Genomic DNA, 15,790 nt, shown 5'->3' on the forward strand with positions numbered 1-15,790 from the left:
ACTTTTCATGGTGCGGAGGAGTTGTATTGACAAGAGTGAGATATTAGTGAGGAATCTATCAGTAAGAAGGCATTAGTAAATTATTAAAATACTGGTTATCTGTGGACCTGATATTAAAGTGTTAACTTTAATGTCTATAGAGTCTAGCTAAACACATGAACTGAGAGCTAATTTGGTGCTGTAGGTGTCTATTATCTTTCGTAATTGCGCAGAGTAAACGACAACCAAAATATCCTGACAAGACCGCCATTGGTTACATACCTACACCCATCTGCTATTATATTTTAGTAAACCAGTGTTTCTGCTACCTCCTTTTGCCTTCAGGGCAAAGCTGTGCTACCTAGTGACGTCAAACGCAGTAAGCATGACCAGCTGGTAGGGTGACGAGTGTCACATATTTTATCCTCCTTCTCTATTTAAGCACTGAATTCAGAGCTACCAGGCTTGGTAGTATAAGTCCATTTACAGTAGAAGATACACTTACAACATGGATATGACAAAGAAATTACTTTTGACAGAAATTTAAAAAGTAGAATCCTTTCCTTTACAATCTTACTTTAGAGGCGTAAACACAACTCCAGACAATTTTCAGATTTTTTGTGTGTGTGCTGATTTCTGGCAAAGTGCAGTGATGGAGATCGAGTCTATGGCAGCAAACACTGCACTGATCAAGGCTAGAGAAGGTAAGACAGCTTTTATTTCATTACATTTCTAATATAGAGGAGAAATGTGGCAAAAATGTACATGAATAGAATTGTGTTGAAGAAGTACACAAAGTTCAAAGTTTACTCTAACATGTTTAAAAGCGGCCTCAATTTAAAACGAATAGAGTTCTGTTTTCTTTGCCTGTTCATGCAGACATGTATGCAACTTAGTCTTGAGAATGTTTTGCAAATATTTCAAGAAGACCTACTATCGCAAAATATTTTGAACGAATCTAACGACTAAAACCATTTCATTCTGTGTAGTAAACTAGTAGTATTTTTAGGAAATGCATATGAATAAATTAGACCTTTAGAAATCTATACTCTATAATATTCAAAATCCTAAAGTTGCTATTTCCTTTTTTCTTTAACCCTGATTGATGATTTGTAAGTTTAAACAGCACATTTCACATTTCTCTCTCTGTCTCTCTTTCTCTCTGTCTCTCTTTCTCTCTTTCTTCTCCACTTTCTCTCTCCTTTTTCTGTCCTTGCCCATATAAAGCAAATCACAGCACTCAGAAAACAGACACAAATCTGATGACTTAAGGTTTCCAAACAGGTTTGACTTCTTTTCTCACAATTGCAGCTCGTGTCTATTTGTGCAAGTGCTAAAATTAGAACGATAAATTGCGAACCTGTTGGTTGATTCATAAAGAGCAAAGGAACAATTCTTAATCATGTCAAAATATTCATACATCATTTTCACCATTGCTGAAAATACAGTATGTTTCCTATTTGGGAAAAGGCCTTTTAAATGTTTTTGTGTAAATTATAAGTAACTACACCTATAAAAGTTTAATCTGACTAATCTAATATTTAATAAACACCTGCAGGATATTTTTAAAAAATAAAATCAGATGCAAATTCTGGACAAATATGACAATTTTTATTAAGTTAGTATAGATTGAACTAAGATTCTTTTGTCTCACACTATTTAGGTTTCCAGTATGTGAGGCAAAAAGCAGGTGTGGTGAAGATAACATTTCAAAAGTGATGCTATCTGAAACATCCATTACTTCCTGCAAGTTTAACCTACGCATTTTGTTATAACAGTTAATACTTAGGATGTTTATAAACTCAACTATTAGCAAAATTGATAACCAGGCCATTTATTCAGTCATTATATATAGACACAAAGACAAGTCTGTGCATTCCAAGATATTTTAAGTTGCTTGATACCAAAGCAGTCCACAAACACAGTCCACTCAGATGTAATAGAAATAAAAGAAAATACTAAAAATAGACAGTGTAAGTCCCAGATATATATTTTATGATGTATATATACATTAAATTATATATATATATATATATATATATATATATATATATATATATATATATATATATATATATATGTATGTAGTACTTTTTCAATAGCAAGAACAGATTTTTGAGATATTTGATTTTTATATATAAATCCTTAGAATTGCCTATTAAACCCAAAGAAGCTTTTTAAGTAAGTGTTACACTTAGTAATGATTTAACTACTAAATTTAAATTAATTTCATTTCAATAGTTAGTTCTGTAAATGATTGAATTAAATTAGTTTTGTTGCAAATGTGCCTTTATATTTGTTACACAATGGTTATTACATATTAATTAACTATTAAGCCTAATTAACTTGCTAGACATGCAGCTTTTTATGCTTGGATACCTATGAATCTTTTTTTGCCTTTCCACACAAGCTGGAGCAGGAAACATTTGGTACAAAAAAGCAAAAGAATTGCCTGGGGATCGGTAAAGACATATTTGGGAAACAATCATTTGTAGAAGAGATGTCCAATTCCAGTTTCATTAGACTGAAATCCAAAGCAGTGTTTTTTATTTAGTGTGTGTGCTTTTTTTTGTTTTTATTGTTTTGCTCCGACACACCTTCTAATATCATGGTAATTAAATGGTTATAAAGTAATTAGTGGAAGCAAAAATAAAGTGGCCTGTTCAGGGTTTTTTTTAATGGAATGGCCATCAAAATATATATGGCTATGTAAATATAATAGTTAAAGTTTAATATGTTATATTTATTTCCGAATTTGTGCACATGTACTCATTTGGTAGGGTTCAGCTCAATCAAATCAATAATAAGCATTAAAATACATAGAAAAAATAAATAGTAAAAACAGTTCACATTGCATTGCAGTTGCATTAGGAAAACGTGTACCTATTCTACCATTAACTACCATATTACTTTCTTCATCAAGCTTTCTAAACCCTATTTAATAAAGTTTTAATCACAAATGGATTGCAACTGTGGATATATTGTATGCATTACAGATTTGAATGTACAACTTGTCATTATTTACATTTAGGTAAATTTGTTATATTAACTATGTTAAAACTTTTGTACAAAAGGTCAGATCAAAAAGTCGGTATGAGTCTTATCCCTTCAATTAAATAGATGTACAGATAGCACACAGATCAAACTTTGATCATCAGGTTTTTTTTAACAAAAGTGTGGTGTCAATGCATGTTGTCAATAGAGCAAAAAGGAGAACCTACCGAATTCCGAATATATAAATATTTATATAAATTTACGTTCATTTAAACTGTTGCTAATTATATCATTAATAATCTCTATATTTGTACTAAGTATTAAGTAATTGCCAAAAGGAAGGATTTTTACTAGTGGTCAATTGAAGCCAGCATTAAACACTGGAAGTTAAATGCAATGAAGTGTCCCCTCAAATATAATATAATAATAAATAATATTATTATTATAATTTTCTTTCTTATAGAAAGAAAATATTTTTATGTAATAGATTTTAATATAAATACAAGCTTATTAGAAGTTTATTAGAAGAGGTTAAAACTATGATTATAACACCATCAAAAACATATTCTATGCATGCTGCATAGTAGAGCTATATATATATATATATATATATATATATATATATATATATATATATATATATATATATATATATTAAGTATACTTTTTATATACTTTTACTTTTATATGACATGCTTTCACTACTTTGCTTTAGCATCCACCATTCTCTAACCCATTTCAACATATAAAGTGAAACGTATGTGCATATAAAAATCCACACCTCTTCATAGCCAAGTTTACAATTCCACGTATCTGCAGTTGATAAACAAGAAGAACCAGGTACAAGCAAAAGTTCATTTCCAGGTGCACTTATACTTTCAAGAATAGCTACTACCTTAGCAATGTAAGCTGATATAATCAGAGTGGCTCTACTGAGATTTTTTACCATGTCAATTACACAGACACAGGACAAAGATTGAATTTCTGGTTTATCACGAACTGGTTTTTAGATTGTGCATGTAGATAACGTGTCTTTCATTCAAAAGAAATGCAAGCTATTAAAAACTTCCAGTTAGAACTATTATGACTTTTTGCACTTTTTTATCCTTTTTAATTACAAATAATGTTGTGATTTTAAAATGTTACTTCCTATTAGCTTTAAACAGCAATACACAGTGCTGATACTGCTTCCAAAAAAGGTTACTAATTTGTTCGTTTTCCCGCTTACTATATGAAATATTCATGTCTAAATATTTATTATTTTCAATGCTTCTGCTTATTAATGTGTTGAAAGGCAGCAATGAAAACACTGTGCATTAGGTACATGTGAAATATCTTTTCTATTGACATATTAACCAAAATGAAAAACACATTTGTATATTTCTATAATTCTGTCTAATACTGTATTTTAGACATGTGTTGACCTTGTTCTGTGTTATGGCTGCTCTTCATTATGTCACAGTTATCATAACATCATAACATCAGACATGAAGTTTCTTTTTAATTTCCCACAAAAGAAATTTAATAATAAATCCAATAATACTAAACATATCAACATAGTGCAATGTCTAATTAAAATATTTGTCAAATGATGTCATCATTATTTAACAGAAAGATGACGATCTTTAAACTAGTTACAGCAAATTCCCTGAAAGATCATCATCTGCTGGTCACACTGGCGAATAGGACTGTTTTTATTATTATATTTTTACAAGGACAGTCCAAATAATATTTCTTGAGTAAGATTACTCTATTCTTGACTAACATATGGTATGCCAATTCAAGTATTAGTTGTTCACGTGTGTGTGTTCCCTTTTTAAGACCATGCATTCCTTAAAAGTTTTTTTTCTAAATTTTAAATTACAGACAGCTTATAACCAAACTTTGCAGCGTTCAGGGTTAGATTAGAGGCTCACTTTGTAAATAGTTTTGTGTTTTCTCATTCTGATATTGATGAACATTTCTCTCATGTCCCTGAAGGTGGTGGTGGCAAACACAAAGGAAGAAGCAGGAGATGGCGAGAGTTGTTGCAATTTCCTCACATTAACGAGTGTGCAGAGCTGGAAAGCACTATTGGTAAGATATAAAAGAATAAAACCTTTTTTCTTTAAGTAAATAAGAATGCAGATAACGGATGCAATGATATGTGGGTTACAGAACGAGACTACTATTCCTTGTGCGTGGAACAGCCTATAGGGAAGGCATTATTCCAACTCTACTGTGAGACAAGACCAGCGCTGAAATGCTGCATTGACTTCCTGGATGCAACGGTATGCACAGAGCCATGACCTCATTCCAGCTAAACATGCTGAACTGAATTGCCCACAAACATTTGGTCAAATAATGTATAAATAAGGAATAAAATAATAATAAACAATTATATCACAGTTGTCACATAACAAGTTAGTTCCTGTTATTACTAACATCATAATAACTACGAAATGTATATATATTCTTCTTTGTATATAAATGTTTTCTGCATATAGATAGATGCTGAGGTCTTTGCCTTTTTTTGTCCAGGATGAGCATGAGGTCATACCAGTTGAGAAATGGAAGAGCTATGGGAACGAAATTGTTTCAAAGTATCTCAACATTGAGGTAAACAAATCAAAATATAAACATTGCAATAAATGTACTATTCAATTTCTATTGAACATGCACATATATCTTCTAATACTGGACACAATAGTACTGAACTAGTTAAGCAGCTGATGAATGAGGAAAATGAGAGAGAGAGAAGGTTGGATGGTGTGGAGATGGTGAAGCAGGATGTAGATAGGATTAGTAAGGAGGAAGTGAGAGCAGCGATTAAGAGAATGAAGAGTGGAAAGTCAGTTGGACCAGATGACATAACAATAGAAGTATGAAGATGTTTAGAAGAGATGGCAGTGAAGTTTTTAACCAGATTGTTCAACAAGATTTTGGAAGGTGAGAGGATGCCTGAGGAATGGAGTAGGAGTTTGCTGGTACCGATCTTTAAGAATGAGGGAGATGTGCAGACCTGCAGTAACTACAGGGGAATAAAGTTGATCAGTCACACCATGAAGTTAAGGGAAAGAGAAGTGGAAGTCAGGCTGAGAGAAGAGGTGACCATCTGTGAGCAACAGAAAGAAAGAAAAACGAAGAAGACCTTCAGAAATATATAATTTGATTAAAATGTAAATGATTGGTGAAAGACATAATTTATAGCAAATGGAGAATTTAAGGTCTTACAAGTTTTACAAAAGTCTTACAGGTTAAATGATTGTTCTTGCTAAAAAAAAAAAGTTTTGCACTTAACCAAGATTTTATGAATTAAAAAAAAGTGTTTTGTTTATTTGTTAAGAAAAGAGCCTACTCATTGGCACAATGCATGAATTAAGGGCTTAACCTTGAAATTGATTTGATAGTTTTTATGACTTGAACTTGATTTGGCCTAAACTTTCAATAAGACATGATATTGATTCATTCTTGGCTAAGCTTGCACTAATATTGCACTTGCCATTGACAGACTTGACTATAGCCCTAACCAAACGGGCATACAAACTTCAATAATTGGTTAGTGTTACAGTGATTGACAGGCGAGAGTACTACCATCCTGCCCACCCAAAGAGAAAGGCTCTCTTGTACACAAACCATCAACAGTAGGACTCAATATATATGTTACCTGAGAGACGTAAGTCTCCAGAATGGTTGAATAGTTTGTTTTATCATCAGGAGATTGATGGTTTGTGTGCAAGAGAGCCTTTCTCTTTGAGTGGGCAGGATGGTAGTACTCTCGCCTGTCAATCACTGTAACACTAACCAATTATTGAAGTTTGTATGCCCGTTTGGTTAGGGCTATAGTAAGAAATAGAGCTCCCCAAATCCATATTTAATTCCTGATTATATGTCTTGCCAGTGCTATGATGTTATGATTATATAAAATGGACCATGTTAGTCAGTATTATTAACCTTCAGTAGTCTAGTAGTATCGTATGCAAATGCAATATCTGTAGTTATATAAAAATAGTAATAGGCTGGCATCCGTACATCTCTAGTTTTTATTTTTGTTTCTATTAGCTTATGTATATGTTCAGTCTCCTCAATATGTGCAGGAGATACCAGATAACCATCGGGAGATATGCAAGCAGAACCTGGAGCTCAACATCTCCCACAATCTCTTCAACGACTGCAGGAAGTGAGTCTTGCTTTGTAAATGTGTCAACAGTAATATCTATCATGAATACACATTAAACTTTTGGGTTTTTCTTGTTTCAGAGCAGTACATGACTATTTGAGCAGAGAGCCTTTCAAAGATTATCAGAAGAGCATGTATTTTGACCGTTTCCTGCAGTGGAAAATGGTTGAAAGGTGCAAACACATCTGTGCTATTTTAGCAGAACAACATGAAATACAATATAGAGCAAAGATGATGTTGCATAATCAGTCCATTTAAAAAGACTAGCTAAACAGGTTGTTGGTTTTTTTTGCCCACAGAAAACCAGTCACAAGGAACACATTTCGAGAATATCGGATTTTGGGAAAGGGAGGCTTTGGGGAGGTAAGGATCCAGTTACTTAAAATAGCAACTGTTTTAGAATATTCCCAAAGTCACGTAACTCAAATTCTATTTTATAGGTGTGAATAAAATAGCATTCTGTCTAGAGTGAAATATCAAAATGAAACTATGTGCCACTCACCTGACACTTCACACCTCAGGTATGTGCATGCCAAGTTCGGGCATCTGGTAAAATGTACGCCTGTAAGAAACTAGAAAAGAAACGCATCAAGAAGCAAAAGGCAGAAATTCTGGCTCTCAATGAGAAGCAAATCCTGGAGAAAGTTAACAGCAGATTTGTGGTGAGAATTTATATTTAAACACAGCACTGATAAAAGCATTATAGTGTCTTTCATATAAGAAAGTTGTTCTTGTTGTGTTTGTTGTGCAACAGGTCAGCTTAGCTTATGCGTATGAGACTAAGGAAGCTCTTTGCCTGGTGCTGACAATAATGAATGGTGGAGAGCTGAAATTTCATTTATATAAGATGGGCATTCCAGGATTCAGCAAGGACAGGGTGCAGTTTTATGCAGCTCAGGTCCTTTGTGGCTTGGATCACCTTCACCAAAACAATGTTATTTACAGGTATCCTGATTTATAAAGCTTGATTATACATACTTAAAATTTACTTACCTCAATTTCTGAAAACATAATCAATTTTAATTTCATTTCAGGGATTTAAAGCCTGAAAACATCCTCTTGGATGATTATGGTTAGTGCATCCATCTATGCAGATAAACACATCAAATACAACAAATGTGATTTAACTGTTGTATGTTGTAAAGATGAGTTAATCTTCCCCAACATAATAGCTTCACAAGCAAGCCTTGCTTACCTCCACCTGCTCTCTTTGTCAAATATTATCTAAACTTATATGAGGAAATGAATTCAGGAATGCACTGGGCATTATGTGCATTGTTTTTTTTTTTTTTACTGGTCACATTCTATTTTAAGTCCAGGAAACAATGATTTTGAATTCATTTCCACTGAATCTGATTCACAGTCACTCTGCTTATGTAATTTTTCACTGAAAATTCTAAGAAACATAACAGGAAACCATTTCATGAGAAAGAGATTATTATACATTGGTCCCCCAGAACTCGTGGGGGTTACTTTCTAAGACGTTCTAAGACGACAAATTTCTTAAAAATTTTTTTAGGGGGGTTGAGGGGAGGAGTCCGGACAAAACGCAAATTTTGGACGCACCCCTGCAGCTTCTTTGGTACCTTAGGGAATTCATCTAGACATTATGTTACTTTAATACAATACTGTGTTTTAAAAAAAAATTATTTGCTGTTCATTAGGTTCCAAATGAGAACCCGCAAATCTTCCGAGCCGTGAATTATCAGGGGTTGACTGTACATAATAAACCACAGCACTAGCGTACTGTCAAATCTGATTGGTTGGGAGATGCTAAATAATTTTCCCGTAAAAGCAGCTCTAACATTACATAGTTTATATAAATGTGCAGGCTTTGATACAATACATGGATAAAAGTTTTTTAAAACCTGACCATAAGAGTGGTCTGTGCTTTTTGAACATCTCATTCCACAAATAGTCCCCATTTGCTGTGATAATAAGCTCCACACTGGGCCACAGCCTGCATTTTATTGTATTACAAAGGTGTTCAGTAGGGTTGCGGTTAGAGCTCTATAGCAGGACATTCAAGATCTGCCACTCCAACCCATGTAAACCATATATTCATGGACCTGGCTTTGTGCACAAGCGCTTTGTCATGCTAGTACACGTATCTGTTTTCTTGTTTAAGTGGAAGGAATTTTAAAACTACCACATTCAAATGCATTGTGTACAATTGTGGACCTGCAACATTATAGGTTTGAGGTTTGGTCCATATAATGTGTTATACAACATCATTTAAAAAAGTGATACATTAAAACATGATGTAATGATTTTTAAATCTCATAAATCCATATTTTATTCACAGTAAAATGTAGAAAATCTATCAAATGCTATGACTGAGGTATTGTACCTTTTTAGGAAAAAAATAAGATATTTTATAATTTGATGGCTGCAACACATCTAAATAAAAGTTGGGCTTAGAGAGGCAGAGTCGCCCAGAAGTAAAGATGGGAAGAGGTTCACCAATCTGTGAAAAACTGTTTTTAAATCTCATGGAACAATTTCATAATAATGTTCCTCAACATAAATTTGTCTGTGATCTTTGAGCCTTGCATTAAAAATATACATGACTCTTTAATGGAAATCACTGCATGGGCTCAGAATTCAGAACTCATCCTCTGTTAATACAGTAGGTCGTGTCATCCACAATGCAGGTTAAAGCATTATCGTGCAAAGAAAAAAGCCATATGTGACATGCCACAATTGTCTCAGGGCCAAAGCTCATTTAATCATTTAAATCATCATAAATAATCGACTGAGGCAAAATTTACACTGTCACACAAATTAAAATGTTATATTCTTTTGGGAAATCATGGAGGTGGCGACCTACATACTGAAGAAGAGAGGGACCAACCGGCTTATTATCAGTGCTCAGTTCCAAAGCCTGCATCTCTGATGGTATGAGGTGCATTAGTGCCATTTGAATGGCAGCTTTCAAATCTAGAAAGACACCATAAATGCTAAAAGATATATACAGATTTTAAAGCAACATATGCTTCCACCCAGACAACGTCCTTTTCGGGGAAAGCTACACAGAGGTAAACATGGTCCCGTCCCAGCTTTCTGAGATGTGTTGCACATATCAAAATCTAAATTACCATATTTTTTTCCTTAAAATGGCTCAGGTTAAACAATTAATATGTTTTCTATGGTTTCAAATCAAATCAAATCAAATTTTATTTGTCACATACACACACATACAGAGTACGACATGCAGTGAAATGCTTTGGTTTATTGTGTTCTATATAAACTATGGGTTTATATGGGCACATTCCCCAAAGGTTTATGTGTTATTAATGTGTAAACTATCATTTCATTCATTTATAGTGGTGCTTTCTTTTTTTTACAGGACATATACGCATATCTGACCTGGGCTTGTCAGTAATTATTAAAAAAGGAGAGTTTGTTCGTGGCAGAGTGGGAACAGTTGGATACATGGGTATGTCCTGTTCTCATTAGTAAACCACAGGACAAGTTTAAAGCATTATTTTTACAATAGAAATACCCTATATGGCATTTCTTATGTAAAAATAATGCTTTCAACTTTTTAGTATTATCATATAATTTCAGCTTGTACAGCCAAATTAGTACAACTGTCCTATTGCTATTTCTAGCATTTAAATTCAGTAAATATGTATATTTATAGTATATTTATATATGTCTGTTTCTGCACTCAGCTCCAGAGGTCATCAGTGATAAGCATTACAATGTAAGTGCTGACTGGTGGGGACTCGGCTGTCTCATCTACGAGATGACCGCAGCAGCTATGCCGTTCCGTGAGCGCAATGAGAGACTGCATCGGAAGGAGCTTGAGAAAAGAGTGCTGGAAACCAAAGAGCACTATGGGGTCAGGTTCACAGCGGACACGAAAGACATCTGCCAAGTGGTATGAAAACCTCACTAAGTGTACACATTTGAATATTCAGTAACAGTGTGTGTGCAAGTAAAATTCTGCTATTGAGGTGGCAATCTAGCATGGGACAGAATAGTAATCCATATCAAAATTAGATAAAGTTTACCCGAGTAGAATGTCTATCACATATAAAAATACAGATGCAGTTAACATTTGCCTTTGATTCAGCAAAATTTCCAAAAAGCCATATCTAGCATAACATCTTCTGAATTATCTTAGTGTTACAAAGTCCAGATCATTATCTAACAAGAGTTACGTCAACTATTATGCCTATCAATAATGCAGGCATTCGGCCAGTTAATAGGTCATTTCCATGTTAGCTACCTAAACTTGTTGTTTTTTGCTGAAATTCGATTGAACTCTACATTTGATAATCCTTTATGTATACATTCAAATCCTTTTCATCTAAACTCACTTATCAAAGCAGGAATACCTACATTTGCAAAATGTTAATGTGACGAGTGGTGTCCATGTTTCAAACTTAGCTTTGAGCGATTCGACTGGAATTCTTTGGCACACCACTAAAGACTAAAATGAATTGTTAAATACTAGAAAAGAGTTGTGGTTGTTGAAACTTCTTCACAAATAGAGGAAGAGAAATTACTGGAATTAATCTAGAAAGGGAAGGCATCAGACATGGCCTTTCTCACAAAATGGAGTTAACCAGAAATGGTTACAGAAACTTTTACTCTTTTGAAGACTCAACTCCAGGAAAAATACTTTAAACCCTACGACATTTAACATTAACATTAAGTCATTAACATTGTTTAGGGGTAAGCAGGAAAAAGCCAGTTCCAACTGGAGTCACATGTAAACTTTTTACATATGAATATCAAATTATAAATAACTAAAATGTAAGCAAAATCAACATCTGCAATGTAATACTTTTTTATTAGTTGAAGGATGAATATAATAAGACTGGGTCCAGACGTTTTACTTTCACTTAAAGGGAAAGTTCACCATTAGCTTCTGCTTCCTCATGAGTGATTGTTTGTCTTCAACATCACATCAGTGGCATCAGAGTATGAGGAAACATGAAACATAAAACTAAATCAGAAAATGAAAATAAAAAGTTGTATTTTTCTTTAGAAAAAGATAAGTTACAAGATAAAGAAAAATAGCTTATTTGTTCCAAAAATATCAACAAAAAACTGTAAATGATTTTTTGTTCATATTTTGTATGTATTTTACTAAATCTTTGTAAAAGACCCTGAAGTCTTTTTTTAATCCAATGACTTAATAAAGCAACACCTGATTTTTATTTTATTTTTTGTCATTGTACTAAATAAAGACTTATAAATAAAGACTTAATGTAGACTAATAAAGACTACAAAGATTTAGTAAAATACATACAAAAATCATTTGCAGTTTGTTGAACTTTCTGTTTTTTATTTTTTTATTTTTTTATGGGTTGTTCTTTTTTTACTGCATGCATAAATGTTGCCAGTCAGGGTAAACTGGATAAAACTTAAATCCACTGAATGTTTAATAAGCATTTGCTGTACAAACATAGACAAAGGTGGTATTTTAATAGTCTATTAAAATATGTAAATTATTGTACATTTATTATGTGATATATAAATTGGTGTTTTTATATATATATATATATATATATATATATATATATATATATATATATATATATATATATATATATATATATATGAAAGAGTAAATAGTAAAGGGTGAAAGAGTAGTGGAAGCCAGGCTGAGAGAAGAGGTGACCATCTTTCTTGCTGAGGAGGAGCACTACAAATGCAATATTTGCTTAAAGATTTCTGGGGAAGTTTAGAGAAGGTTAGAAGGAGTTGCAATGTGTGTCTGTGGATTTAAATAAAGCGTATGACAGGGTGCCGAGAGAGGAGTTGTGGTATTGTATGAGGAAGTCAGGTGTGGCAGAGAAGTATGTGAGGGTGGTGCAAGACATGTATGAGAACAGTGTGATAGCAGTGATGGGTGCAGTAGGAACAAAAGTCTGGTTCAAGGTGGAGGTGGGACTGCATCAAGGATCGGCACTGAGCTCTTTTCTGTTTGCATTGGTGATGGACAGGTTGATAGATGAGGTCAGACAGGGGTCTCAATGGACTATAATGTTTACGGATGATATTATGATTTGTGGTGAGAGTAGTGAGCAGGTTGAGAAGAGCCTGGGGAGGTGGAGGTACGTGCGGAAAAAAGAGGAATGAAGGTCAGCAGGAGTAAAACAGAGTAAATTTGTGTGAATGAGAGGGAGCGCAGTGGAGTGGTGCAGTTGCAGGGAGAAGAGGTGGTGAAGGTGGAGGAGTTTAGGTACCTGGGGTCAACAGTGTAAAGTAATAGAGAGTTTGTTAGAGAAGTACTTAAGTGAAGAACAGAGTACAGGCAGGGTGGAGTGGGTGTAGAAGAGTGGCGGGAGTGATTTGTGATAAGTTTGTGATATATGCAAGAGTGAAAGGCAAAGTTTATAGGACTGTGGTGAGACCTGTGATGTTTTATAATTTAGAGACAGTGGCATTGAGTAAAAGACATGAGGTGGAGCTGGAGGGGGCAGAGCTTAAAATGCTGAGATTTTCATTGGGATTGACGAGGATGGACAGGATTAGAAATTAGTTTATTATATGGACAGCGCATGTAGAACATTTGGGAGACAAGGTGGGAGAGTGCAGAGATGGGACATGGGGTATATCAGTTAAAGAATGCTGAGGAGGGAGCCGACAGGCAAAAGGAAAAGAAAAAAGACCAAGGAGGAGCATTATGGATGTGGTGAAGGAAGACATGCAGGTAGTTGGTTTCAAAGAGGCAGATGTAGAGGACAGAGGGGCATGGAGATGGATGACCCACTGTGGCAACCTTTAACTGGAACACCCAAAAGAATAATAAGAAGTTTATATTAAAATGTAGTTTTAAAACTGCTGTTACTTATTGACTGTTTTACTCAGCTCTTGGCAAAAAATCCAGAGGAAAGACTGGGATGTGGTGCTGGTGGTGTAAACGAGGTAAAAGATCATGTGTTCTTCAAGGACATCAACTTTAGGCGATTAGAGGCTGGAATGCTGGATCCCCCTTTTGTGCCAAATGTAAGTATAACTCATAAACTACAATTGAAGTAGAGATCCACTGCAGTATTCAAAAGTCATTTGACGTCATTTGACTCATGCATCTGTGGTTTATAAACAGACCAACTTCATTTGTTTTGCATTAATAGCATGTATTATGGCCCATGACAATACTCCATAAACCATTAAGTGATGATCAAAGCTCATGATAACTTAGTGTCTCTGTTTCCACAGCCAAAAGCTGTGTACTGCCAAGACGTTGTGGATATTGACCAGTTCTCCACAGTAAAGGGCGTCAACCTTGATGTGATAGATGAAGACTTTTACACTAAATTCAGCACAGGCAGCATGGCCATTCCATGGCAAAATGAGGTACTAAAACAATAATAAGTGTAGAAAATACTGTCTGTTACATCAAACTTTGCTACAGTCTCACTTTTCTGCCTAATACAGATGATTGAGACGGAGTGTTTTAAGGATCTGAACGTATTTGGCCCCAAAGGCAAGAGGACACCAGATCTCGATCGTACAATTCAGTTTGCCCAGATACCCCAATCACCCCATAAGAGCATGCGCCAACTAAAGCCAAATTCTCGACACAGGCTGATTGATAGAATCTTCAAAAGACATGTAAGGGATTTTTACAGCCTACATTTGTTAGGAATATAGGAATATCTGTACATTTGTGCATTTATCCAATCATTTAATCAACTCAAGCGGATTAATGTCTATGAGCCTTGGTGACTGTGATGAATGGTCAAGTGAGTACCAGTTCTGCAGGTGGAAATACCTCCTTCAAAATCACATTACAAATTTGATGAGCAGAAAAGCACATACCACTTCAAACATTGTGGGAGATTGGATGCATCAGAAGAGAAGGAATCTTAGGCTAGATGTACTAAAACTGGACAGTGAAAGACTGGAAAAAATACCAGGCCATTTCTTTCTGGTATTTAACTGTACAGTTTTAAAAGAAATGCTAGCCAGTGTAACCTCAGATTACCGCTCTTGTCTGAGTGAAATCTGGTGTTCTTTATGGTGTTGCATCCCTTCAAGGTTGACATGTTTTGACTTCAAATGTTTTTTCTGTTCATCACAGTTGTAAAGAATGGTTATTTCAGTTACCAAAGCCTTCATGTCAGCTCAACAAATCTGACCATTCTTCTCAGACATATTGTCATCAAGGTGTTTTGTGTCTCTGTAAACTCTAAAGACTGTTGTGTGCCAAAGACTCAGATGATTGCATAAGTGTATAAATGCTGAGGTGTTCCTAAAAAAAAAAATGATTGTGACTAAAGGTTGCATTTCCAGTACCTGCATGTCAGTGCATCCATTCATACTGGAATTTGTTTTTTCAGGATCGTGACGAGCCTCCACAGCCGAAGAGCAGGGCATCAAAAAAGAGCCCTGATGAGCATCGAATGAACTTATTAGACTCTTCATATGAATTCATCTAAATACTAACACTTTTTACAAGTAGATTCAAGTTTCTATAAGTGTAATACACATTTAATTTTGCTGAAAGGACTCGTGACTAGTTAAAAGATTTAACTAGGATATAAACTCGCAGGACTGGTGCTAACATTAAATGGATTATTCATTGTATGAAGGAGTAAATGTATGTGCCTTACTTTATGATTACTTTGACGTTTTCACATTTTATACTATGTCTCACTTAAATATATGACTGAAAAATCAGTGAAATCATTT

The 15,790-nt window shown here is 34.5% G+C and overlaps 1 protein-coding gene across 2 annotated transcripts; it reads left to right on the plus strand.

Moving 5' to 3' along the window:
• The first annotated feature begins 347 nt into the window (after window positions 1-347).
• Window positions 348-15,787, plus strand: grk5 (G protein-coupled receptor kinase 5). Of its 2 annotated transcripts, none has more exons than XM_046860964.1 (16): window positions 348-683; window positions 4,954-5,049; window positions 5,131-5,243; window positions 5,494-5,571; window positions 7,032-7,132; window positions 7,213-7,305; window positions 7,432-7,495; window positions 7,654-7,794; window positions 7,887-8,077; window positions 8,167-8,204; window positions 10,482-10,571; window positions 10,810-11,018; window positions 13,964-14,101; window positions 14,315-14,452; window positions 14,534-14,710; window positions 15,439-15,787. In XM_046860964.1, the coding sequence occupies exons 1-16, from the start codon at window positions 632-634 to the stop codon at window positions 15,535-15,537; spliced, it is 1,818 nt and encodes a 605-aa protein (XP_046716920.1). In that variant the 5' UTR covers window positions 348-631; the 3' UTR covers window positions 15,538-15,787. The 2 variants fall into 2 exon arrangements, with proteins under 2 accessions (XP_046716920.1, XP_046716921.1); XM_046860965.1 differs by having other exon boundaries at window positions 353-683; window positions 7,050-7,132.
• The last annotated feature ends 3 nt before the right edge of the window (window positions 15,788-15,790 follow it).

This window comes from Silurus meridionalis, chromosome 11, assembly GCF_014805685.1.
Source record: "Silurus meridionalis isolate SWU-2019-XX chromosome 11, ASM1480568v1, whole genome shotgun sequence".
NCBI classification, from domain to species: domain Eukaryota; kingdom Metazoa; phylum Chordata; class Actinopteri; order Siluriformes; family Siluridae; genus Silurus; species Silurus meridionalis.